Source organism: Balaenoptera physalus (genome assembly GCF_965194825.1).
Source record: "Balaenoptera physalus genome assembly, chromosome: 8".
Taxonomy (NCBI): domain Eukaryota; kingdom Metazoa; phylum Chordata; class Mammalia; order Artiodactyla; family Balaenopteridae; genus Balaenoptera; species Balaenoptera physalus.
Genome location: NC_138887.1, coordinates 65,248,686 through 65,275,952, shown reverse-complemented (window position 1 = coordinate 65,275,952; position 27,267 = coordinate 65,248,686). Strand labels below are relative to the sequence as shown.

Sequence of the window (27,267 nt, the reverse complement as noted above, 5' to 3'; positions counted from 1 at the left end):
ATTCTGTAAAGCCGCCTAACACACTTATTGTAGTTGTGCTGAGAATGTGAGTCTGCCTTCTCATTTCCTCACCCTTTAAGGCATAGAAGTAAACACAATTCAGATGTGAATGTATAGCACCAGGTGTTTACTTTTATCATATTGAGAAATTGGTGATGTATTTTGGATTTCTCTTTTTCTAATCAGATATGGTCGCAATAGTTTATTTAAAGATAAATACTTTTTGAAATGTAACATTAATTGCAGCTCCTTAGAAATTTGTCTCCTCACTCTAGTTTTATTTGAAACTACAAAAAAAATAAATTTCCTTTATTCACAGTACTATTGAATCCCTAATATGTGCAGTCTCTTTACTAAATCATGGTCTATAATGCTTGAAGGACTCACAGTTTCATGGGAAAAGTGAAACATGATGAAATATATATAGTAAAGGGGTAGATGATCTAATATATTTGTGTTTCCCGTGCAACACTATTCTTTAGGATGGTTACAAGTGTGCTGCAAAAAAATGATCAAATAAGTTTGGCAAATCCTGGGCTTTGTCGTTTTTTTGTTGTTATCGTCATTGTTGTTTCGTAATCCCAGGTCTTCTCTGTGGCTATAATCTGATAATACTCATCGTGAATGTAGTGTTTGATTTTCTCTCAGGTGTATGTAGCCAGGAAATCCTTTTTAAGGCAACACCTATGAAAATCTCCTGGAACTGAACCAAGGTCACCAGTTTGTAATAGAGGAGAGTATAGAACTTGAGTGGAAGAAGCTCCTAACTCCAGCTTTGTTAGTCAAGAAAGGTAATGAAGTAATGTCTACATAGAATCTTAAAGGTTAAGTTGTTTGTAAGATGGGTAGCAGGACCATGAAAGGGAATTCTGGTTATTTTACGTAGTTTGAGATGTTGAGATTGTTGGAGATACTGATAAGAGTGTACTGGGGGAGGATGAGAAGTGAGAATATTTTAAAATCTTGTAAGATCTGTTATATTGTTGGAACTTTGGTAGCTTATAAGAATCCTTTGAAGGTTTTAAATTTGAAACAAAAAAAATTTTTTTTTTGTCTCTCAAAGCAGAGCAGAGTCCTAATGAAATTCAAGTTTTTAGAAGAGTACTCTAGTGACAATATGCGGTTATTAGAGTGGTACCTGAGTAGTAGCTGAGAATTGATGTATAATAATCAATGTAATTTATCAATGAGAAGAGCTTCTGTCACTGTGGAAGAGAGAAAGAAACTCAGACTATTTAAGGAGGTGGAGTATATTGGACTCATTCCTCTGATTTTTACTTTAAGAGACTTGGATGGTGGTGCCCTTACAAGAGTCTCTTTCTTTCTTTTTTTTCTTTTAAAGAGCATGGCATTCTGTATTACATGGAAGTTCTACTGAAGTTTGTAAGTACTCAGAAAACACTGTGCAGTTGGAGAACCTTAAAGATTAAAGAGGATGAACTACACCCATAATGGTCTGTGTTCTTGAACAAACTTTCCTTTTTTGAGGTTTAGAGTTCTAGGATCCCAGTGGACAGTATTCCTCTTCTCCAATAAAACTGCACCACATGTGAGATAACTTGGTAAAGTTACAGCTATAGATATCAAAGTTCCCCTGTTAAAGAGTGGGTATGAAGGTGTACCTTAGGTTTGTAGGAACATCAGTCTTCCTAAATTCTGAACTCCAAAATTAGACTTACCACTCAGTTCCTGCTGGCACTGGAAAATAACAGGTCTCTCCAGCCAAGAGAAAGCCCTAAAAATTAAAACATTGAGGAGCAGACCAGAATATGAGTACCTGCTTCCAAAAGAGAAGAGCAGAGTCACACAGGCCTAGTTTCTTATCCCTAAAGGCCCAGACAGATAAGTAGATCATTTTTACCTGAGTCTGGAGGCACACACTAGTTGATGTTCCTTCCCATGAAAAATAAAGCCAGAGGAAAAGTAGTTCCATTTCTCCCAATCAGTGGCACTGCTAAGACTGGAAACCATTAATGATAATATTCTACTTTCAAATAGCAGATTATTGTAGGTACAGTTTTGGAATTTCAGAGATGAAAGTGATCTTGGAGACCATTTACTTCACTCCTCTCATTTTTACAGAGGAGGAAAATGTGGACCCAAAAAGGTCAACTTTCTTAAGATAACAGAAGTGGAAGAGCAGATCTTCTGAGTCACCCTGTAGACATCTGTTTATAAGCAGGAATGCTAATGTATTGCTTTTTCAACCGAAAATTAAGTGAATTTCTTCATTTCCATTTTTGTGCAGAAAACAAAAAATATGAAAATAACAAAAACAATAAAGCAAATTCATAATTCAGCTACCTTAAAACAACTACTATCCTTTCTTTTACATATTTTCTTTTCAAAAGCTTTTTAATGCTTAAAACTTATGTGGAGTATAACTGCGACATCCAAATTGGAATCGTTTTGTGAGGAGGGCTCATTTTGGTTCATATGAAAGGACTTATTCTGCTACTTGTCTTTTTATAGAGAACCATTCTGAAGGAATACAAGGTAGTATCAAGAATACTCTATAACATCTTGAAATTACTGTTATAACATCAGGTTTGATTAACTGGGTGATCTTGGATGGCTTCCCCTGAAACTAAAATAAGAGATTAGACCAAATATGGCAAATTGTTTCTTTTGTCCTTCCCCCAACTTGATCAATTAATTAACAGTGACTACATTGAAGATGCTAGGAGATGGCTCAGTTTAGCTAGCATTATTCACCTGGTTAATCCACCACAGAATGAGGGGGAGTATCACGTGTGGTGGTGTTTATTTGTATCCCCATTTGGGCATTGCCAGGATCCCATCTGGTTGTAAAATTCTGTGGCTGTATCCATTAGAAGCTAACTTTTTTTTTTTTTTTAAACTTTGGATTGATTGATTGATTGATTGATTGATTTATGGCTGTGTTGGGTCTTCGTTTCTGTGCGAGGGCTTTCTCTAGTTGTGGCAAGTGGGGGCCACTCTTCATCGCGATGCGCGGGCCTCTCACTATCGCGGCCTCTCTTGTTGCGGAGCACAGGCTCCAGATGCGCAGGCTCAGTAGTTGTGGCTCACAGGCCCAGTTGCTCCGCGGCATGTGGGATCTTCCCAGACCAGGGCGCGAACCAGTGTCCCCCGCATTAGCGGGCAGATTCTCAACCACTGTGCCACCAGGGAAGCCCTAGAAGCTAATTTTTTTTCTGAATTAATTCGATTTATAATTTCACTGAGCTTTATTTTATTTTTTTATATTTTATTGGAGTATAGTTGATTTACCTGAGTTTTAAATAAAGTTATGACAGATCAGTTTGCCATACTTATCTATAGATATAACTCAGGGGACCAGTTCTTCTGTTTTCACGTGATGAAAAAAATCATTCCACATAAACACACAAACAGCCCAGAAAACTTCAACCAAAGCATAGTATTAGTTTTTTGCTCAGCATGAGTAGTGATTTTCCACTGAGCAGACCCTCAGCCAGATGTCTGAAAGAAGAAAATGTACAGCTGACTTTCCTATAGCATATGCTTAGAATTAAAACCGGAGTGTTCCAGTAACTAAGCTCTCTTGCATAGGAAGTGGGATCTAGATCTTCTTTGTTATTGAGGATCAAGGCTTTTGTAGTGTCTTAGTATTTAAGGTCAAAACTCTCAGATATTTTTTTATTTTGGTGAATAGTACCTTAACTCTAAAGCATAGTTTCTAACTGCTTGGCACATAAATGCTTATTATATTAAAAAAACCCAAACGTGATTTTATTTTGCATTGAAGATTTTTGTTCCTTAGATTCATCATTGCAAACATCAGTTATCACTATATAAATTAATGCTGGATGTGCTATTAAAGTATATTTTAAATTAATATAAAGCCAGATAAACTTGCTTTTACAGTATGTGGAAAGACTTATGCTTGTTTATCATTAAAGATTTGGTAATGAGTATTTTAAAAATAACATTTTTATTTTTCATTTATTTACCAACACTATTTTTTTTAAAGCCAGAAAAGTATAAAGAAAATAAAGTTATTTATAATTTTAGTACCCCAGATTATCATGTCTATATGTATATGCATAATTGGGATCATTCATATTCTATGTGTGTGTACACACACGTGGTTTTATTATCTTTTCACATACCTATATTTTAACATTTTTTGTGTTATTAAATAATCTTACAAAGCATGATGATTATGGTACATCTGTAAGAATCAGTGCGTTCCATCTTATGGGTATACCATTATTTATTCATCCTTCCTTTTTTGACATTTAGCTAACTTTGAATTTTTCTCCTTTTGTAAATAATACTGTGGTTAATGTCAGTGTACATATATCTCTGGGTAAATATAATCTATGATTTCACTAGATTAAATCCTTAGAATCTGTTAGGTCAATTGATACTAAAGTTTTCAAGATGTTTAACATATTGCTCTCTAGAAACTTATACCAGTTTACTTTATCCATAGTGTATTAGAGTGATAGTTTGTCCCTTTGCCTGTTTTTAAATCTTTGTACATAAAAAATGACTTAATGTAATTTGCATTTCTTTAGTTTCTAGTGAGTTGGAATTTTCCCCCCTTATTTATTGGTCCTTTGCAGTTGTAGGGTGAGAGTGTGTTTGTGTGTTTGTGTGTCTGCGTGCGTGCGTGTGTATGTGTGTGTGTTGTTTATTCTACATGGGGTGCTTATTTTAAATTTTGGTGTTTTTAATCATGCTTCCTTTACCAAAGCTGTATGGCATGGGGGAAAGGGCATGAACTTTTAATCCAGCCAGACCTGGGATTAGATTTCAGTTGTCACATGTATTTTCCATGTGTCTTTGGGGGGCAAACTACCTGTCATCTCTGAGCCTGACGTTCACTGATCTGTGAAATAGGACCATTACGGGACACTTATCTCAGAAGAGTCACTCAATGATAGCCACAATTATCTTCCTCTTCCTCATCTCCTCATCATCACCTACCTGTCATTTCTCTGTTTAGATATTCTTGAACAAAATTGAAGGAAAATTCTATCCAAGTTTACTGTTTGCTTGTAAACAGAGTGGGTGGGTTCTCCTCATCGTCCACCAAATGGTCACTATTGAAATCATCTTTTCAATTCTTATGATAGGGCTGATTGGCAAATATTTACATTATATATATTGAGGAAAAAGTGGAAAGAGTGGAACAGGCCTAACTACGAGAGGACCAGCTTTTTCTGTCCCGTTTCTGATACTACTTTTTTGTTAAGAGCTGACTCCCTGTGTTGCATTTTTATGCTGCCCTTAGCTGCTGCCAGAATCTCAGTGCCCTAATTGCCAGAGCTTGTAGTGGAAGCTAGCCGGGTAGACCAGACAGGAAGGTTTCCTTTGCTCATGTTGACAACTTATCTGGAAAACTTGAATAACTATTTGAATGAATGGAGAACCTATTCAAGAGAGTTTAGTTACAGAATTTCCAAAAGAAATGAATTTATCCGACAGCCTCCCTTATAAGGCACTTCTGTCAACAGACATCTGTTGAGTAGGCACCTTGTGTCAAGCACGATGCCAAGTGTTGGAGATGCAATGGGGAATAAGACTTTAATCTTGTGTTGAAGATGCCAGATAACAATAAGATTTAAACACATAAAATATTATTAACAAATAAAAGGCGGGATATAAGCACTAAGTGATTGACAGAGGACTCAAGGAGTTCTGGAAAAGAAGGAAGTGATCGAATGTTGGAGGATATTATCATAATGAGGCTTCAAAATATTTAAGGAATTGAGTCCTATATTTCCAAACAGTGTCTTTTGCTTCTTCCAGTGTGAAAGGGTGAGGTACATTCTCGTTTGTATTAAACTTTTCTTCTAAACCTTCTATGTCAGGTTGATTAGCAAAAGGCAGATGGGTATTTGAGTACATCAAATTTAGGCACATGACAAACACATTTACCCTCCCGATGTCAGTATGGCAGGTGGAGACGACATGGGAACAGGTTTTGGTAGACTTAGCTCTTACACACTGGATTGTTTGTAATTTTTGGCTTGAGAGAGGATAGGTACCAGCAGATGGAGTTTCTCATGGGTGGACCACCGTGACCAGAACACAAAACTGTAAGAGTGACTGCTGGATTTAATCAGCAAATCTGCCACAGTTGTGAGACATTAGGACCTTAACTGACCCCCTCTCACTTAGGGTGTGATGCTGCACTCAAGGCTACAAAAGGAGCCAACCACTTTTATATATTTATATATTTAAATCCACTGTCTAAACACAAGTGAAATACTTTAAAATTTCTCCTGCCAGTGTCTCATTTCAAGCAGAGAACCCAATATTAGATATTATTATAGCTCTTCAAATGTTACACTTTCAGAGAGCTAATTACCCTTGACTGCCCTAGTCGTACCAATACACTTTTATATTACCATTTCAAAATACATTTAAAAAACAATCAGTTCTACGAAACTGACTTCCCTTGTCAGTCACACTAATCTGATCAAAAGGGGAACATTATAAAATTTCTTACCAGCAGCTAACTGGCCTTTAAAAAAGGGGGACAGTGGTCCTCTTTTGGTATTATCTACAATAGGATTTAAAATTAATTTTAATAATTAATATCCATTCTTTGGTAATACTTGATCTCTGACATAAATAATCATTAAGACTAGGTTATTAAGTCATCTCTTCTAGAATACAGCGTTGCAAATGTTTATGCTAACTGGGTTTTATCACAGGTTTATTTGACTAATGGATGACCGCTAAAGATCATCCCAAACTGTGCATATGTGAAGACGTCTTTGTTTTGAAGTTATAAGTTTTATTTTGAAGCATTTTAGGATTGAGGCTCCCTTTTCCCTTGGGAAGGTCACTTTTCATTTGTTCAGAAGCAGTTCTGACTTAAGATACCATCCATATATAGATCACTGACAATGATAAAAGACCCGTTGCTTTTAAGACATTTTACTGTTAACAGTAGGTGATGTTGATTGTGGTAAATATTTCACAAGGTATACTTACATCAAAACATCATGTTGTTAAAAAGATATAATTTCTGTTTGTTAATCATACCTCAATAAAGGTGGAAAACAAAAAACAAAAACAAAACCAGCAGGTAGTAGAAAGATGAATAAGACTACTCCAGCCCCAGGGAGCTGACATTTTATTTGAATAGAAAATGTGATCACAGATAAATACAATATATAGCGTGGGGTAAATTCTGTAGGAGAGACCCCAAGAGAGGTGAAAGAAGTTTTGCAGACATATAACAAGGTAGTAACAATTTTTGCACCATAGGGTGAGTGAAAGGAAGTAGTGCTAGGTAAAGGCTGGCAAGGTAGGCTGAAGTCAGATCTTGGAAAATTTTGATGTCCTTCTAAATATGTCAGCTTTATTCCTGTGGGAGAGGAGGACCTTAGGAGGCTTTTTAGAATGTCTTTCCCACTCCACCCCCGTAAGAAAGTAATACTTGGTCATTATACAGAATTGGAAAGCACAGAAAAGGTGTGCAGAAGAAATGTAAAATTCACCCATAGATCACTCTCTCTCCTTCTGTTCCCCACCCCAACGCCGCCTCCCAAGTTCGTTGTAGAGGATGGGAGACACTACAGTTTTGCCTTGGGCCCCTTTAAGTTTGAGGTGTTATGAAGGCATTGAACTGGCCCAGAAGTGTGGACTATGCATAAATCAGGGACCCAGGTAGCAGTGGTCATTGCACCCTCTTCTCTGTTGGCAGAGCAGTCACCTATTTTTAACAAATTACCACTTAGCTTTGTCGGCATCTTTTTTTGTATGGACAGTTTCTGAGGTTGTGGAGACAATTGATTTAAGAAGCGTAGTGGTTAACACAGTATTTACAAAGTCATCATTTCTATTACAAGATATATGAGGTCAAAGTTACTGTGATTCAAGGGTCAGTGATCCCCAGCTTTGACCATTAATCCTATGGTAATGGAAGTGATGGCAGCTTTCACCTCAAACACACCAAGAATTAATGTGACAGCACTGTCCGCCACATGTTTTGACAAAGATTGCCCATTGTCTTGTTTCCCGTAAAGCACGGCTGCCCTTTAGGTTTTGCCAATAAATAAGGGAAGAAGGAGACAGATACCATTTGTAGATTTAGCGTTATGTTGACATTTTCAACGATGATCCCGACTCAGTCAATTACATTTGACTATAGTTCTTGGAGAAGTCTAAATGGAAGGGACAGTTTGTTTATACGAAAGCAGTCTTTCCTGCTTTGTAGGGTAACATAACTAGTTTTAACATTGGATCACAGCTGTGCTGAATGTAGTAAAGTTCCTGTTGCATCTAGGCTTAGTTTACAAGTTCAGCCTTCAGTGTCCTCATGTATATATGCATTCCCTAACAATTGGTTATTTGTGCTTCGGTCTTGTTTTTCAGTTTTTTCCACCATGTGATGTCTGGCCTCAGCTTGCAGAATTTAAAAATTGAGCGTATTTTACTCATGACCTTTACAAAAATTAAAATTTTCAGTTTGCTCTGTAGGTCTCAGTTGGTGGTAGAAATGCTTGCTAAAACAGTTTTTTTGGTTTGTTTTTGGTTTTGTTTTTTAGCTCTATCAACATTTGAACCTGTTGGAGATTTTGGAAAATTGTGCAGCCTTTGCTTTTATTATTTGACCTTGGTAAAGTAATGTGAAACCTCAAGTATAGATTCTGGTAAAAGGTGTTAAACCTCAAGTACAGATGCTCTCTTCTAGAGACCAGCACACTCTTCAAGTGCAGGATTTTAGATAGGCCTTTATCTTGCATGATTTCTACATAATTTCACCCTAACAATTCATCAAAGATAGTCTTCTGTGGCTGTTGTCACTCACGTGCCTCTGTTGTTTTAGCTGAGCTCGGAGAGGAGCTTCAGCTCCCAGTACCTTGGTTTACTCATGGTCCTTCTGAGACTGATGATGCCTCTGCTCTTTTTGCTTCCCAGTCCCTGTGCAAGGGCAGCGCGCCCATGTCCCTGACTGCCCCTTGTTGTCATGTGAACGACTGGCCGCGCCACCAGGGGCACTTTGGGGAAAGTCTCTTAGTACCTTGAGGACTTAGGCTCCCACTTAGTCCCCCCAAAAGGGTGAAGATATAGGATTCCTAGAGCTTCTAGCTCATCTCCCCTTCCAATTCTGGTCCCCTCTAACCCTCTTCATAAACTCCCATTATCTTTCAAGGTTAGAGCATATGAATTTTATTCACACAACAAACCATGTGTCACAAAGCTCTCCCTACATACTTTTTCCCATCTCTTACCATTCATTCACCACTCCAGCTTTGGCCAGATCGAATTATTTCTTGGTCCATAATTCTGTTCTTCTCTCTCATTCCTACCTTGCACATATTATTCGTTCTCCCAGAATGCCTTCCACATGCCTTCCCTTCCCCGCTTATTATTTGCTGATGGTAAACATAGCTGGCTGAAGTCTGTGCTTTTAAGATCTCACATCCTTTCTTGCTTACGCCTCTCCTCCCCTCTCTCTCAGGTAGGCTTGGATGCCTCCACCGTGTGCTCCCATAGTGCACGTGTCCTTCTCTCGTTTACAGCTCTCATGCTGGTTACAGTCACAGGTCTGAGATGATTAGCTGCTCCCAGTACTGACCACAGCGCCAACCACTGAGCTGGTGCTCAATAAAAAATTGAAGTAAGAATCAGTGGCTCAGGAAGGAGAAGAAATGTGAAGCATAATTTTTTTTGCACCTCCTGTCATCATTCATAGGCTCAGTAGTTTGAGAAGCTTGTATTGCCTATTTTGACTTTTAGAACAGAATGTACATGAAATGGGAATTCTCTGTGGATTAGAGTTTTTAAAAAATTATTGCTTAAGCATACTGTTTTTTTAGCGCCTACATCATAACCATTTTACATCAAGACATGGTACATGCATGTGTGTATGTGTGTGTTTAAATCAAACTGAAAGTTTTAAAGTATAATACATACTCTTACTAATTGTAATGAACACTGATGTTTTCTATTCTTCTTCTATTTAACTTTTCTCAATGCTGTTCATGACCTGCTAGATTGATTTTACAACCCCTATAGGTCACAGTCAGCACCTTGGAAACCACTGCTCCAAATAACTGTACTTTGTCCTATACTTGGAGTGTTGGTGTATCACTCAGAGTTCAGCCAGAGAATATGAACCAGTAGAAGACACATATTAAGAGATTTATTGCAAGCAGTTGGCTTACACAAATGTAGGGGCTGGGTATGTAAGGCTGAAATCTGTAGGGCAGGCCATCAGGATGAGAGGGAGGGTGGGACTCTGCAACAGACTGAAGCTGCTGTCCAAAGGCAGAATTTCTACTTCCTCTGTGAAGCCTCAACTCTGCTGTTAAGGCCCTTCAACTGATTGAATGAGGCTCACCCAGTTTTTCTAGGGTAATCTCCCTTACTTAAAGTCAACTGATTTTGGACTTTAATCACATCTACAAAATACCTTACAGTGACACCTAGATTAGTGTTTGATTAAATAACTGGGGGCTGTAGCCTAGTCAGGTTGGCATATCAAAAGACCATCACAGGAGGTGTAAGGAGCCTGGTCTTCAGCCCATTTTATTATCTAAAGATAGGAGTCAATTTTAGTTCACCCACCACTAGGATGCTTTACATCATATTCCTTTCTTCTGCTGTACTAAAGTTAACCTTCTTGGGATCCTTACCCACTTGTTTGCTGGTATTTAGTCCCATCCATGTTTTCACATTTTCTCCCATTACCCTGGGTAAGTGCACAATTTTTGAGAGTTTTACAGAATTCCTTATGTTAGGAGTCCTTCTGCTTTTAACCTGCACTGTTACTTCTGATGATATTCTTGAACAGATGGTCAAGTTCCCTTCAAGGCTCTTTTACTCTGTTTCCAGGCAAAATTTTGGGCCTGGGGTTCCTAAAACCCAAGGTTCCTAAAACCTCAGAGTTTACTATTTAGTCCTCATGACACCCCTTAGCCCTCCCATCAGAGGTGCAGTCACCCTTGGGAGCTTTGCATGGGGGGAGTGTAAACTTCTATACCTGAGCAACTTCTATACCCTAGGGAAGTCTTTCTCTTCTCAGCCTCTTTGGTTTGGTCATTGGCCCCCTTTCTCCTCTTTAACCTCACTACCCACACATGCTATAGTACTCCCCCCCCCCATCTGTTTTCCTATTTAGACAATTCAGAATAATCTCCCTTCATGGGGTTTTAGAAACACAGTGCTGGCTCTGGTAGTAAAAGAAGAAGTGAATACCAACTGCTAAAACAAATGCTAGAACAGACCCTGACTTCATAACTCATCCTGTTGTATATGTACAAGAGTATTAACTTCTGTGAATGGGAAGTCAGGTATTCCTCTAAGGAGATTACCCTGTCCCCCCAAAAAAGGTGCCAATTAGTTCATTTTTTCTGTGATGGAGACACCTGTCCATTGGGAACAGGACCAAGGCCACCAATTTATTTCATGCTGGCCACCAGTTGTCAGTTTTGTAAAGCATATGTCTCTGATTTAAACTAAAAGTTTGGGTGAGCTGAAAGAGAACATTGCTAATTTCTCATGGATATGTTTAATTGTTTATTATAATTTGAAAAATACAGTGAAAAACATGAACATCAGTGGAATTGCCCAGTTTTCTGTTTAACTGTCTACTGGAAAAACTCACTAATTTGGACAATTTGTCCAAGTTTAGAATGAGCTAAGTTTGTATCTATTTATGATGGAATTTCTTCCTGATTACATTAAAGGCATAAACTGATTTTGTAAGGAGATATTAAACTTAATTTTAAGATTTTTCAAGTACTTAAACTATATATATTTGTGGATAAATGTGCTAATTATAATTGAATTCTATTTTGTCAAAATAAAGAGATATAGGACCTTCTAATCTTTTTATTTCATTGATAATCTCTGTATATGTTACCTTGATAAAACTCTTATTTTAAAATGTTCTTTCATAAAAAGTTTCCTTGCATTTATCTTTCTACAGAGTCAACCACAGCTATTCTAAATTTGAAGAGTTTACATCCTTCATATTTGGTTGTTGATAATCTACAAGTATGAAGTGATTGGTGCCATTGATAATACAAAAATGTATGTTTGATTTTATCATGGGTTTTGTGTACATTCTATGAGTATCTGGGGATAAAAAAATTTACAACACTCCAATGATATAAGAGAGACACTATCTAGATATGATTATCTTCATCAGATGTCAAAAGACTAGTTTTTGGAGCCGGAGAATATTCTATTTTAAGGCCTTTGTGATGGTTAATTTTGTGTGTCAACTTGGCTAGGCCATGGTGGCCAGATATTTGGTCACACAGTATCTTAGATGTTTTTGTGAGGGTGTTTTTGAGTGAGATTAACATTGAAATTGGTAGACTTTGAGTATAAAGCAAATTGCCCTCTGTAATGTGGGTGGGACTCATCCAACCAGTTGAAGGCCTTAATAGTAAAAGACTGACCTCTCCTGAGGCAGAGAGAATCCTTTGGACTTGAACTCCAACAGCAACTTTTCCCTGGGTCTCCAGCCTGCTACTCTGCAGATTTTGGACTTGTCAGCCTTTATGATCACGTGAGCCAATTGCTTAAAATAAATCTAGTTTAATATAAATACAAATATAGTATGTATTAAATATTTTATACACACACATCCTGTTGGTTGTGTTTCTCTGGAGAACACTGACAAATAAAGGCCACTTTGTGTTGCCTTTTGACTAGCCTGCTGTCTGCCTCCCATTATGTAGAGTATATTTGTTTTTTCACTTCCTGTTCTTTAGTTATTCATGAAAACAGTAGGCTCACAATTAGTAAAATATACCTTTTGTCCTTATAGACTTTGTCTTTATTAGCTATCCTCATATATACCATGTATATTGTTCTCTGAGCTTCAAATCTTTCCTCTTTTCTGCCTTACTGACTGGATCAGTTGGTACAAGAGTTAAAGATTACTTGTGTAATGTTTTATATTGTCTGTAATTTACTTCCAGTTATTTCAGCACACATATCACCATATTTATGGTAATAACTTTGTTTTAGGAGCCTTTATTAGCATTCTAGGTATAACAATCATGAATCTTCACTCTAGGATTAGTATTTGAAAGTCCCTAATTAGAAGTCTACATTCCAGAGATGCATACTTTAAATAGGAAGGTTTATTAATGTTGGGGATGTTACAAATAATTGGTGAAATGCGTAATGTTGAAAATATGTGGATTGGTTTTAGAAATATTTTATGTAAATGGACTTTGAGTCAAGCAAGCTAAGCTTTTAGAGTAGCACCTAACGCTAGTTCTCATTTGGTCCTGTTTTCTGAAATGTAGGATTCCATTGAAGGATCCAGTTAGAAAATTAGACACATCCTACTGTAGAATATTGTCACAGTTGCTTTAAGTATACCTCCATGCAGGTTACTTGTCAGAGTGACTAAAGGACAGAAATCTGAGACTTTACTGAGCTTGCAAGATAGAGCTGTGGGTCTTCTTTTTCCATCCTCCTGCTCATCAATGTGTTTATATGCAGCAGAAAGCTCTCACTTATTTAGAATCGTTGGAGACTGCCAACGTTTACCCCCAAATGCCTGATAATTGTGAACTTCAGTTTGGCTTATGTCAATTTGCAACAAGAACCTAACATACTCCCTGGCACACAGTAGGCAATCAAGAAACTGTAATTCTTATATCATAAATCAGTGAGGGAAGAAAAGAAAACTGAAGTTTTATACATTGTTCTAAGGCTGTCAGGATCCTCCTTTCTGAGGATGGTTTATCGCCAGATTTGTTTTTAAAACTTTAAGATATGGACTGTCTTCTCCATGTTTTCTCTTAGTTTCAGTTGAGAGTCTCATGTGAAGGTGAGTTAGAGTTCTGCCAAGGAGGCTTGTGATAAGTGCGGCCTGTTCGTGGAAGCATGCAAACGCGTGGCTAATCTCCAGGAGCATGCTGTGCTAAGCCATCATCTGAAACACAGCTTGCAAGAACCTGCAGCATTTTCTATCTTTGACGCGTCAGGAGGTGCAGCAGAACCCAGACGACAGGCGGAACTGAGACCTTGTGGAAGCTTGTGGGAGATTCCTTCCAGTCAATATTTACAGAAAATCCTGAATTCATTTTGACCTGCATTGATTAAAGAAAACGTGTCAGGGCTTCCCTGGTGGCGCAGTGGTTGAGAGTCTGCCTGCCGATGGAGGGCACACGGGTTCGAGCCCTGGTCTGGGAGGATCCCACATGCCGCGGAGCGACTGGGCCCGTGAGCCACGATTGCTGAGCCTGCGCGTCTCGAGCCTGCGCGTCTCGAGCCTGCGCGTCTCGAGCCTGCGCGTCTCGAGCCTGCGCTCCGCAACAAGAGAGGCCGCGATGGTGAGAGGCCCGCGCACCGCGATGAAGAGTGGACCCCGCTTGCTGCAGCTGGAGAGGGCCCTCGCACAGAAACGAAGACCCAACACAGCCAAAAATGAATGAATGAATTAATTAATTAAAAAAAAAAAAAAAAGAAAACGTGTCATAAGGAAGTAAAGGAAATAAGGGTTTTTCTTCCTTATTGTTGAAAAAAATGTTGCTGTTGTTTTGAAAAAGCGTTGGAGCTCAAAACTACCAGAAATGTGAAAAAGAATGATTGTAGTTTAAGTCTTATAAGCTAATTTTAACTTTATTCGTTTTTCATAGCCTTGGGTTGCTGGGTCAGAAATGTCATTGCTAACTGTATTTGTAAACTTGTTATCCCTAAAAGCCTGCCTCTGCTGCAAAGCAAGCGATATGGTCTTGTTTTGGTTCCTTTGATCAAGGAATAGACTATCACTCGTTGGCTCTGAAACAAGAAGTCTTAAACATCGTTTTGCTTGCTTTTCTCAGTGAAATAAAGCAGGAACAATGTGAAGGTGACTGAACTAAATATATATGTTTATATCTTGAATGGTGTTGAATATTAGGACCCAGGATGCTGTTGGCCTTTAATTTTTGCGTTTTTGCATTGCAGTGATATCATGATGGAGCTCTGATTATTATTTGTGTAATTAGCTATTCGTATATATTTGTAGAGCAGTTACGGTAATATAAATTAAAATGATAGAACTATTATAAGAATACTGAAAGAGTCATGACCATATTGATGAAAGGGGGAGTCTTTACCTAGGTCAATTTTCCTTTCATCTCTGAGGTTCTACCTGGTCAAGGCAAAACAAAGCCTGGCAGATGATGAGCCATTGTGTAATGATAGTGTATTGCTCTGGACACAGGTAGGGATTTTGGCAGGCCAGTCTACATTATATTACCAAATTAGTCTTGCAGATTTTTGTTCCAAGGGCATTAAGCATCATAGTGAATGAAATATTCAAAACTTATTTATAAATGAGAATATGAGGTGAGTGTAGGTATCTGGGGCAATATTGTTATCTCTCATATTACCCTGGGAAAGCTTTCCCTCCCCTGACATTGAACCCAGCATGATTATTTGGACGATCTCATTTCATTCTTACAGCAACTTTATGTGGTAGGTATTATTATTATAATAGCCATTTTGTGAATAATGAAACTGAGGCTTAGAGTGGTTTTACAACTTGGCAAGAGCTACATAGCTAGAGAATCTAGGAGGTCTTTAATTTAAAGTTAGGATCATACCAATTGAGAACATATTTATACCTATATATGTATATATAGAAATAGATAAATAGATACAAAAGGATATATCAGTAGATGTAGGTATGTCTGCCATGTGCTTTTTTGGTTAAATAATATATGTATTTCAGAGCCTTTCATGTCAGCAGAGATAGATCTTTTAAATCATTGCATGAAATTACATATTTGTATATATTATAATTTAGTAAGACATTTTCTCTATCATTGAACATTTAGGTAATTTTCCATCTTAGGCTATTACAAATAGTTCTGTAATGAACTTCCTTGCACAGGTATCTGTGCACACTTACAAGTATCTCTATAAATACTTAGGCATAGCGTTATTGGATCAAAGGCATTTACATTTAAAATCTTGATAGCTATTCTCAAATTGCGACCTTTTCCCTGCTTTTCCAAGTGTATTCTTTTTCCTATATCCTCATAAACACTGGATGTTGCAGTCATTTTTTAAAAAAATCGTACTATGGGTGAATATATAGTATTTCCTTCTTAAATTGGCTTAATTTTTAATGAAGTTGAGCATCTTTACATCATTTATTAAACATTAATATGTCTTTGTTGAATTCTCAGTTTCCTTTCCCCTACTTACAGATGTAGTTAAGTTGATAAAACCCTTTTTATATTATGAATATTCATATTTCATTTTGATATTTGGCAATATATTCTTCTAATATTTGACTTGTTTTGTAATTTTATTATGGTATATTTTGTTACCTAGAAGTTTTTAGCATTAATTTTTAATCAAATAGTTTATTCATTTTCTTTAGGATTTCTAGGATCTACGGCTTTTTGGGAATGTCCTCTCTAGCCTGTTAAACATTGTCCCATATTTTCTTTTAGCAGTTTAATAGTTTATAATTTTTGTTCTTAACCAATGTAAGTTTTACTTTTTGTTAATCATATGAAATAGGAATCTTTTTTCAGATGGATATCTCATTCTTTCCCTAATATTTATTGAATAGACCACCCAAACTAATTTGAATAGAAAAGTAGAGGAGTGAAACAGAATAGAGTACAAAAATAGATCTATCTTGGGGCAAACTGCACTGCCTTAATAAACGAAGTTTTATTGTATATTTTGGTATCTGACAGAGTCTATTTCCATCCTTATTCCTTGTTTGCAAGCAGCTTGTTAGTTTCCATGAAACATGTTAGTGGGATTTTAATTTTGATTGCCCTGAATTCATAAATTAAATTGGGGCAAAGAGACATTTACAGTAATTTAGGATCATAGAGGTTTTTACAATATTAAGGATTTTAATCCAATAACATAGTATGGCATTACACTTATTCAAGGCTTTTTGAATTTTTTGGTTAAGTTTTATAGATAAAGGATATCCTTGCACATTTATAATCAGCAATTCTTGAGTATTTTATAATTTCTGATCTTTTCTGTTATATTTTCTAAAGCTATTATGGGCTTTTTTGGTAGTTTTGAAATTCTGTTTTCACTGAACTCTTGTTCGTTCTAACAGTTTTTCTGTTTAACCTCTTGGATTCTCCAGGTAAACAAAAGCTTAACTTGCAAATAATGAATTCTGGCTTTTCTGTTTCATGTATTTATAGGTATTACCTATGTGCCCACATAATTTACCAGACTATGAACAAGCTGAAGATGAAAAGTATATTACATTATTTCTTCTCTACAGAATTAAATGGTGATATGGTCATCTGATTGCTACATGCCTCAAACATTATTTAAAGTACTGTTTTCCAATATGTAGTCATAGTTAGTTTTCTGTTTGTTTTATTTAATTTCTGGATATCCCCAAATGGACTTTATAAACCAGACTGATTGGGGAAGGACATTTGATAGCAGATGTGTGTGTATACACACAAACACACATATACATGTATATACATGTGTATGTATACACACATTTTTTTATTCACACATTAAGTTGGTAGCAAAATTGAGTTATGTTCCAGTATGAATATCCTTTGAATCCTTGTTTAGCAATCATATACTTGAACCTATTAGCAGAAGTAGACAAGTGGCAAACATCAATGGAATAATTTCCAGTCATCTCTGCCAATAGTTTCCAGGACATGTACGTTCCAGATCCAACTAACTTTTTTTGTGTGTTGTTAAAGTTTGTTCCCCTAGGCATGCTGTACTGTGGTCTACTCAACTGTCGATGTTTTCCAAAAGATACAGATAGAGATTTTTTTCTAGTGTCTTATATTTGAAATATACATTCCACCTCTTCTACATTTGAATATGTGAATCCTTGTTTATTCTTTAGGATTCAACTCAAATATTTTCCCCTCCATGAAATTCATGACAATAAAAAAATTACTTGGTATATTCCTTTGTTACCTCAGTTATCACATATATTTTAGTTGTTTATTTTGATTTCTATGTCCCTACTGAGCTGTGAGCTACTTGAAACTGTGCCTTCTTCAGTGTCTAGCACAATGTCTGGCATAGAGTTGATTCTTTGTAAATTTTTGATGAATGAATAAATAAGTGATTACCAAAACATATAAGGGAAGTGAAAGATCAAAAAGGCTGTCTAAGAGAAAGTCATAAACCTGACAATTTAAGAAAAATATTGGAAGGTTCTATGGAAGGGGCATAGGAAGCATATTTTATGAAAAGATTAATTTAAAAGGTACAAACCCCATAGTTTAGAAGTGTTCATTTTGATGCAGAAATGTTTATTATGGTGGAGAAATGTGGTAGAGACCAAGTGAATGGTACAAGGCTATGAAAACATGTTGAAAGTCAGGAAGAAAAACAGTTATGCATTCTGGTACAAAACCTGTAAATGACACGATTTTGAGAAGTATGTAGAATTAGGAACCACACTACCTCTGTTTCTTTGTACGCAGTATGTATTTCTGGCTTATAGGTTACCATATACAGCATGTAAGAGTTGCCAGTTTTCCAATAATATGAATGTAAAGCACATCTGGACTAGCAGGGCCAGCTTTATAGGCAATAGACTTAATTTCTTTCATCTCTGACCTTCTGTCCTGCTTTCTATTGATGTTTTTATTTTCACTTTTTAATGTATATTTTTTAAAAAACTACTCACTCCTAGATTTTAAGATTTTGGAGGACATGACAAAGTTTTGTCAGGCACAGTCTAGATACTTCATAATTGTTGAATTTAATTGAAAATGTCAGTTTTTATCATGCAAATTAATTAGGCTTGATGAATTATACATTTCTTTTTAAAAAATATTCTTCAGTGTATTAAGTGAGGGATTGTATACCGAATTCCAGTTACTTTTCAAATAAAACAAATATTTCAGCAGAAAGAAGGACAATAATTTTCTTACAGCTACATCTGAAGGCCACATTTAGTAGTCTTTTGAATGATTTAGGTCAGAAAGAAAGAGCTACCAATATCCTGTTTGTTCTGCAGCTCTTGAGCAATATTTTGATAGTCATTTCATTAAAAGGTTCAATGAAGATTTAATTTATATCTACATGGAAGTAAAATGAGAGATGACAAATGAGAGCTTAACACAGCCCAGTACAGAATAGAATAGAAGTCAGTTTCAATGATTCTGTGTTTGAAATATAATTCTAGTACCAGCACACTGCAACATCAGGGCTTGTATAGGTCATAGCATGAAAAGGGTTCAGTGTGGGTATTTGCTTCGGTAGCCTCAAGATGCTTTACCTTAATTTTATTGCAGCTAATATGGTATACTCTGATTCTATAAAAAGTGATAAATGTTGCTAACCATATAATGTATTCTGTGGCTAATGTTGTCTCTCAAATTATTAAAAGTGGTACATTTTTTAAATTAGTAAGTTATTTTTATTCTGATTCAGTTTTCCTTTTCTTAACATCTCAGTTGATTTTATGACAAAACAGTTGTTCCGAAGAAATTCTTCGTACAAAATTTTTAACTTACGTAGTTTTGGATATGTAGCAGATTTTTTTTAAATCAAGAAAACTGTCTTTTCTGGATTTTCATCTTTTTGTTGATATCTTACTACAGGTCTTCAGCACATACTCCAATGAAGACTATGACAGGAGAAATGATGAAGTTGACCCTGTGGCTGCTTCAGCCGAGTATGAACTTGAAAAGCGTGTAGAAAAGCTGGAACTTTTCCCAGTGGAACTAGAGAAAGGTATATGAGCTCTACAGTGTTAATAACATTATATTGCTATGTTAATAATGTAGAAATGACTTTATTTGCCCTAAGTATAGCCTTTTTCCCCACTAAGGATTGGATAAAGCTTTATTTCTCATGGAGGGTTTTATTTATTAAATTTCAAAAATAGTTTATATGAATTCTGTATAGATGGTGGATTGAAAGACTCCTCCCTTGCCCACCCCACTGAAACCCATCTACTTTAGTTGGCTGGGTTGGCGACTAGGAGTAGGGAGGTGTGAGTGAGGTCTGATGTTTTCTTGGTACTCCTGCAAAGCGCTGGTGCAGGTGAGGAGTCCAGAGAGAGCTGCCATAAGTGAGAGTTTGGGGCAGGTGGTTGTTTTGGGGTTTTTTGGTGGAGGGAGAGTGGTCATGGTTAGATTCTGAATGTAGTAGATAGGGGGAGTGCTGGGCCTTTAGAAAATGGTGGATTTTTGGAATGAAGGCAGTGGAATCCTCTTCATCTCTGAGGGGAGAAAGCTAAAGGAAAGCAGGGAGGACAGGAGCAGAGGGGCTTGCTCCTGATTTCTCCCTGGAATCACAGACTGCCTGCTACAGTAACTGGGGACCTACGGGACCAGAGCCTGCTGTGTTTACCATCATAAATCATCACCTGGGAACTGAACTAGGACCTAATGAACAGAAAAATAGCACATCTCAGAGAGCTTTGGAAAAAAGCAGAACAAACAGATGACAACTTGAATAACAAAAAAACCCCAAAGAAACCAAATAAAGATGTTCAAGTGTGGCTTTAAAAAGACATTCTTAGGGCTTTCCTGGTGGTGCAGTGGTTGCGAATCCGCCTGCCAACGCACGGGATACGGGTTCGAGCCCTGGTCCGGGAAGACCCCACATGCTGCGGAGCAACTAAGCCCGTGCGCCACGACTACTGAGCCTGTGCTCTAGAGCCGGCGAGCCACAACTACTGAGCCTGCTTGCCACAACTACTTAAGCCCACACGCCTAGAGCCCATGCTCCGCAACAAGAGAAGCCACCGCAATGAGAAGCCCGCGCACCGCAACAAAGAGTGGCCCCCACTCGCCGCAACTAGAGAAAAGCCCGCACGCAGCAGCGAAGACCCAACACAGCCAAAAATAAATAAATTTATATATTAAAAAAAAGACATTCTTAAGCAAATTAACAACAACAAAAATATTTATTTTAAGATTAAAAATTTCAGTAGAGGAATTGAAGAGAAAAGGATAGTTATTGTTGAGACTCACATTGGTGATCTAGAAGGTCAAGCATAAGAAATGTTCCAAAGTAATTTTCAAATTTTCAAACAGAGCAAAAAATCCAAGAAAAATCATGAAGGAGACCCAACATATAAGTTGTAACAGAAGGGGAAAAGACAGTACAGGACAAGAGACATATTAGACAAAATAGAAGAAATTTTCCTGAGCTCAAAAAATACCTGAACCTCACAATTTAAAGGTCCTAGCCAATTTGTTGCAAGTGAGAGGACTTAAAAAAAAATTCTCATACTCAGGCATAGCCTGAGAAAATCCTAATCTTCAAACATAAAGTGAAAATCTTATAAAATACCAGGCCAAAATCAAAGCAAACAAAGAAGCAAAGGTACTTAAGTTATTAGACTAGCATCAGACTTCTCATTTGTAACACTGGGAGTGGGGAGGCATATGTATGATTTCACACACCACTGAGAAGAAAAAGGATAATGATCCAAGAACCCTATATCCATCCCAGAATATTTACCTATCCTGATGAAAGAAAGAAATTTGCTTATATGTAAGGACTTAAAGAACACATCTCCTTCATACTTCTCAATTAGCAAGGAGGAAAAGAAACAAAGAACAGCTTGTTCGAAATAGCAAATGTTAGGGAAAGAGAGTTGAAAACTATGTAAGTATTAAGCATAAAATTGCTTGGATGAAAAATATATGAAGAATACCAATTATTACACTAAACATCATTGGCCAATAATTGTTCCTATAAAAGACACTTTCATTTGAGGTTAAAGAGAATGTAAGAGTGAAGCTTACACTTTTCATCCATTTAAAAATGTAAAAACCATTCTTAGCTTATGGCCCATACAAAGACAGCTGGATTTGGCTGTGGGCCATTGTATTGCTTACAATAGCAAAAATGAGAGCAATCTGAGTAATCATCAATGATAGGAAAAGGTATATAAATTGTAGCATATCTATTCCATAAAATATTACTCAGCAGTAAAAATGAAGGAGCCACAGTTCCATGTAGCAGTGTGTTATGATTCTTACAAACATGAAGTTGAGGGGGGGGTGGGAAGCAAATCACAGAAGAAGCCATTCAGTACAATTCCATTTATTTAAATTTAAAAGCCAGGAAAAATTAAACAGCATATTGCTTAGAAATATACGAATAAGTAGCTTTAAAAAGTAGTATTAAGAAAAGGAAGGAATGGTTAGCACCATGTTTAGGATAATGGTTACCAAAGGAAGAGTTATGATTTCAGGGAGGCTTACATAGTGGGCTTTTGGGGTATTTGTAATGTTTTCTGTCTTTGTTAGTACATGAATGTTTGCTTTATTTTTGTTTTACACAATGTTTTGTAGGTAAATGTTTTTATAAACTCTTTTGTTTGTATGCTACATTTCATAGTAAAAGTTAAACTAGAAAAATTAAACTAGAAGAGAACTAAATGAAGTAGCTATTTTTAATTTTTTGAGGAATCTCCATACTGTTTTACATAGTGTCTCCAGCAATTTACATTCCCACCAAGAGTGCACAAGAGTTCTCTTTCCTTCCCATCCTTCCCAACACTTGTTATCTCTTATCTTTTTGATGATAGTCGTTGTAACAGGTGTGAGGTGATATATCATTGTTGTTTTGTAGCTATTAAAGCTGTAAAAGTTGTATTATAGCTATTAAAGATACAAGATCTGTGCAAATAGATATTCTGTATTCTTGGATGAGAAGACTCAGTATAGGAAAGTCTCTCCTATTCTGTCTTCTATACCTATAAATTTATAAATAAATTTAATGCGGTTCAAGTAGAACTGCCATCAGAGTTTCATTGTTAGAGGGGATTGCATAATACAAAACTAAATTTTATATGGAAAAAGACAGACCTAAGGGAAGTATGGAAAAGAATGTGAAAGGATTTAACTTCCCAAATATCTGAATGTAATGTAAAGCCTCTATAATCAGAACAAATTGTATACATATAGCAGTTGATCAGTGGAACAAAATACAAGGTCCAGGGAAAGATGTTAGTGTGCATGAGAATTTAATAACATGACACATAAGATACTCTAATTTAGAAGTAACAGGGTGCTTTACAAATTGTTCTGGCATAAAGCATCTATCTGAAAGAGTATTAAGTTGGAAAACTTCATTTTCATTATATCATATATAAAAATAACTCTACATGAATTAAATAATAAAATATTAAAAATGACAAAGATATTTGATGAAAATTTGTGTCTACATTTATCATCTGGGCTTGTGGGAGGAGGGGCTTAACCAAAATGGAAAATCAGAAATTATAAAAGAAAAGATGGACCAATTCACTCATCCAAAATTGTAAACTCTTAAAGGCAATATTGTCAAACAAAGCCAAGAGATAAGTGATACATTTGAAGGGGGAAATATTCATTATAGATGACATGGAGTTAATAGCTATAATATTCTAAGAGTCTTCGGAAATGATGAGGAAAAAAGAGTCAGGCAAAACTCATTAGAAAAATTGGCACTTTACTTCAGAGGAAATCTAATGGCCCAAGTTCATATGAATACAAGCTCAAATCTCACTAGCAATGAGGGGAATGCTGAACTTAACATGAGATTTTTTTTTTTCCTGGTAGAGAAAATAAGCTCTGAGCTCCAGAGGGTGGTGATAACATCTTCCTAACACAGCCTTATAGTCTTTTCCATCTTGTCCTGGCTGCTTTGCATACTTAGTGCTCTGCCTGTTCCTAGGAGAGTATATACAGAGGAAGACAGGATGGCTACTGGGTTCTTGATGGTGCAACCACAAGAATCAGGGCCTTGAAGTTGTGGCTTGGGCTTCACCCATGCTTGACATCTCAGAGAAGCTGTACAGAGATGAGATTAGTCACCTGGTCTCTGTGGGTTGATCATACTCTTTCTTTAATTTTCCTTCGGTTATCACCATGTCTTTCACATGGTCTGCAATGGAATTGAGAATGGCTCAAGCTAATATAATAGTTTTGCCCACAGTTGGGTTTTCAGCTTTGCAAATCTGAGTAATTTTCCAGTTAGAGCATCAAGAGGAGCTATGGAAGGAAGGAAGATAATTTTACTAAAGCCTGAGTCCAGGCAGGGAAAATGGATTTGAAAACTCAGATATTATTTTCATGCAGGTTATTTGCAGGAAGTAACTATTATATTTAATGGCATGATAGTACAGAGAATCAACATTTGAGGGGAGCCCTTTCAATATACTGAGTATGAGAACTCAACATTGGCTTGACACGTGATAATTCATAATGAAGAAAAAGTCCTATAAATACAATGAATATGAATAAGAATTCAGCTAATACTTAATATACATCAGAGATTTCATACAGGAGAGAAACCCTATGACATTTTTCAATGTGGAAAAGTCTACAGAGATCATCTCTTAAACTACACAAGAGCAAACACACTGGAGGAAGAAAAATAAACTTCTTTGAATGTAAACACTGGGAAGGCTCTTGGTCATCATTCATCCCTTTATCAACATGAACAAATTCACACTCTAGAGAAACCCTATGAATATGATGAATATGTGCAATAATTCAGCAATACAGCTAACCTTTATAAACATAAGAGAATTCATGTGGGAGAGAAGAAACTTTATACATGTAACCAATGAGGAAGAGCCTTCGCACAGATCTAACCTTCATGTGCGTAAGAAAACTCATTCTGGGGAGAAACTCTAAAACTGTAATGAATGTAGGAAAGTTTTTAGCAGGAGAATGCCTCTTGATGAACATGAATATCTATACTGGGGAAACGATTAGAGTGTAATAAATATGGGAAATGACGTGTGCAAATATTCTAAATGGAAGGAAGGAAGGAAAGTCTCCAGTGATCACTCATTTAGTCAGCAGTTCTCATAGTAGATACCTGTGCCTAGAATCAATGAGGACGTGCCTTCAGCTGGGGATCACATCAGACGTTTCCTCCAGGGAGAGCACTCTACATAGCTTTCTTTAGCACACAGCTGAGCAAACACATCACTTTTGCCAAATGACATATTTTTAAACATATGTAGAATAAAGATGTAGGATTATGAGTTGTACTTAGAAATACTTAAAGCAGAAGCTGTCAGTAACTAATAATCAATGAGATGAACCTTACTCAAAAAATTACTAGTTGAGAATACTTAGCAAATTAAAGGTTATTGCTAAAAAGGCTTTTAAAAGCATCAAATATTCTATTGAGCACATGAGCCCGTTTTCCTTTAACAATCCACCACTGCTGACTAGCTAATACCATCTATTTTTTGTGCAGCTAATACACCATTATTATAAAGACTTTGAGGCTATCAGAAAATAACTTTGAATGTTAACCAAAAAATGTGGAATGCAAATAGTGTATCTTTTATTTCATTAATGTTAAAATATATGCGTTCACAGAGAGAATTGGAAGTATGGATTTGTAAGTGAATTAAAAAACGTGTTTGTCAGTATTGTTCAAAGGTCCAATAAAATGGAAACGAAAGTGAATGCCTGTTAGTAGAGAAATGGTTGGATAAGTTACGACAGCTTCTCACCATGAAATATTATGCATTATAAGTGATTTAAGGCTATGTAAGTTGATATCCATGAGGTATCATTGGATTAGAAAAGTAAGCTACAGAGAGAAGTAGGTATAATATGATCTTGTTTGTGTAAAGAAAATAAGATGGAAAATTAAGCCATATATAATATGTATATTTAATTATATGCATATAATGTATATATCGTATCTGATGATACGTTTATATGCTTGTATAGTAGGACAGAGGAAAGTACTGAGAGACACATACCATCTTATTAACATGAATGGGAATATGGACCAAGTAAAAAAGAAAAGAAGACTGCATAAATAAAGGGGAAATTCCAGATATATTATGATCACATTTATTTAAATAATATATATATATGTTTGAGTATGTATGGTCTGTACTTAAAAATATTATATTATTTAGTCAGGCAGATTGATTGCTCAATAACCAAATTATTACCTTTTTGAGGGATCACAATGGAAGAGCCACCGGCAGTAGTAAAATGAGACTAAACTAATGAGCCTTTTGAGGGGTCTAATTTGACATCTTTGCTCCCCAGCATGGAATAAAATTTCTGTCAAAGGAAGCATGTCAACATAGTTCACAAAGAAAAAAATTAAAAGCAGCAAATAGATCTCAGCAGCTAATTGTGGATGAGTGTAAAACTTAGGTTGTTTCAATTTTTTTTCCCCTTTTCATAGATGAGGATGGACTTGGTATAAGTATTATTGGAATGGGTGTTGGAGCAGATGCTGGACTTGAAAAGCTGGGAATATTTGTCAAGACAGTGACGGAAGGTGGTGCTGCTCAGCGAGATGGCAGGTAAGCCAACTACTGTTGTTAATAACTCAAATCTCCTAGGAAATGTTTCTGGGAATTTCTTTCAATGGTAGCTTTCTTTTGACTTTTTAGAACAGAATTTCAGAGTGTGTCTCAGATGTGGAAAATGTTAAAACACTTGAATTACTTTCTGATTTGCAGGCAGAATACATTTCTTTAATGTATATTAAATAAATAGGTGGATGGATCTGTTGTCTATATCTGTCTACCTTTGTATCTATCCATTCATCTCTCTAGCCAGTGAAGGTGCGCAGAATTATGGATGTGTATCATTTAAGAATATGTACTGTGGAGATCAGCATATAGTTTTCACTTCAGAGATATCAAAACAAATAATAATAGTTCTGGCACTTCTGAAAATGACAGAGGTAGGAGGGAAAATAGGAACTAATTCTGCAATGATGGTAATTCTGGAGATCAGTGTCTCTCAAAATGTGTTCTGTCTAAAAACACAGGTTCTTGAGTGCCACCTAAATCTGGAAATAAAATCTCTAGGAGAGGGTTAAACATCCACCTTGGGTAATTTGAATGCACACCAGAGCATCAGATGGTCATTGTTTTATGTCTTAGCTTTCATCATCTCAAGCTACAACTATCTTTAAAGATTTGATTAATCCTGACCCTAGGCTCCTGATGCATCAAGTTGGGGCTGAAACAGAAATAGAAATAAAAGTAGACTCAAAAATATGAGTGCCAAATTCAAAGAAATGTCATCTTATTTTTTTTAGGAACATTGAATAACTGGCTTTGATTTTTTTCAAGGTTTAAGTATGTATCACTCAACCAGCTTATCCAGAAATAATAAACCATGTTGAAAATCATTTGTGAATCTCCAATGAGACCAATAGTAGTATTATTTATTTCATAATTTTAAAAACATATTTATATACACAGATGTTTCCCAAGAGGAACTAAGTTGATTTATTTAAATAGAAAGCCACACCTTCAGTACCATCTCTTTCTATGCGGTTAGGGACCACATCTTAGCCAGTAGCCTTATTTGTATTCCCATAACACTTGAACAGAGAGGGTCTGAAATGAATGTT

The 27,267-nt window shown here is 36.4% G+C and overlaps 1 protein-coding gene across 12 annotated transcripts in view; it reads left to right on the top strand.

Moving 5' to 3' along the window:
- The window catches only part of PPP1R9A (protein phosphatase 1 regulatory subunit 9A), a 295,634-nt gene that overhangs the window by 133,255 nt on the left and 135,112 nt on the right, over positions 1–27,267 (top strand). For all 12 annotated transcript variants that reach the window (XM_082471665.1, XM_082471672.1, XM_082471666.1 and 9 more), the window contains exons 3-4: positions 19,509–19,641; positions 26,083–26,203. In XM_082471665.1, coding sequence (XP_082327791.1) covers positions 19,509–19,641; positions 26,083–26,203 — 254 coding nt within the window. The remainder of the gene's footprint in view (positions 1–19,508; positions 19,642–26,082; positions 26,204–27,267) is intronic.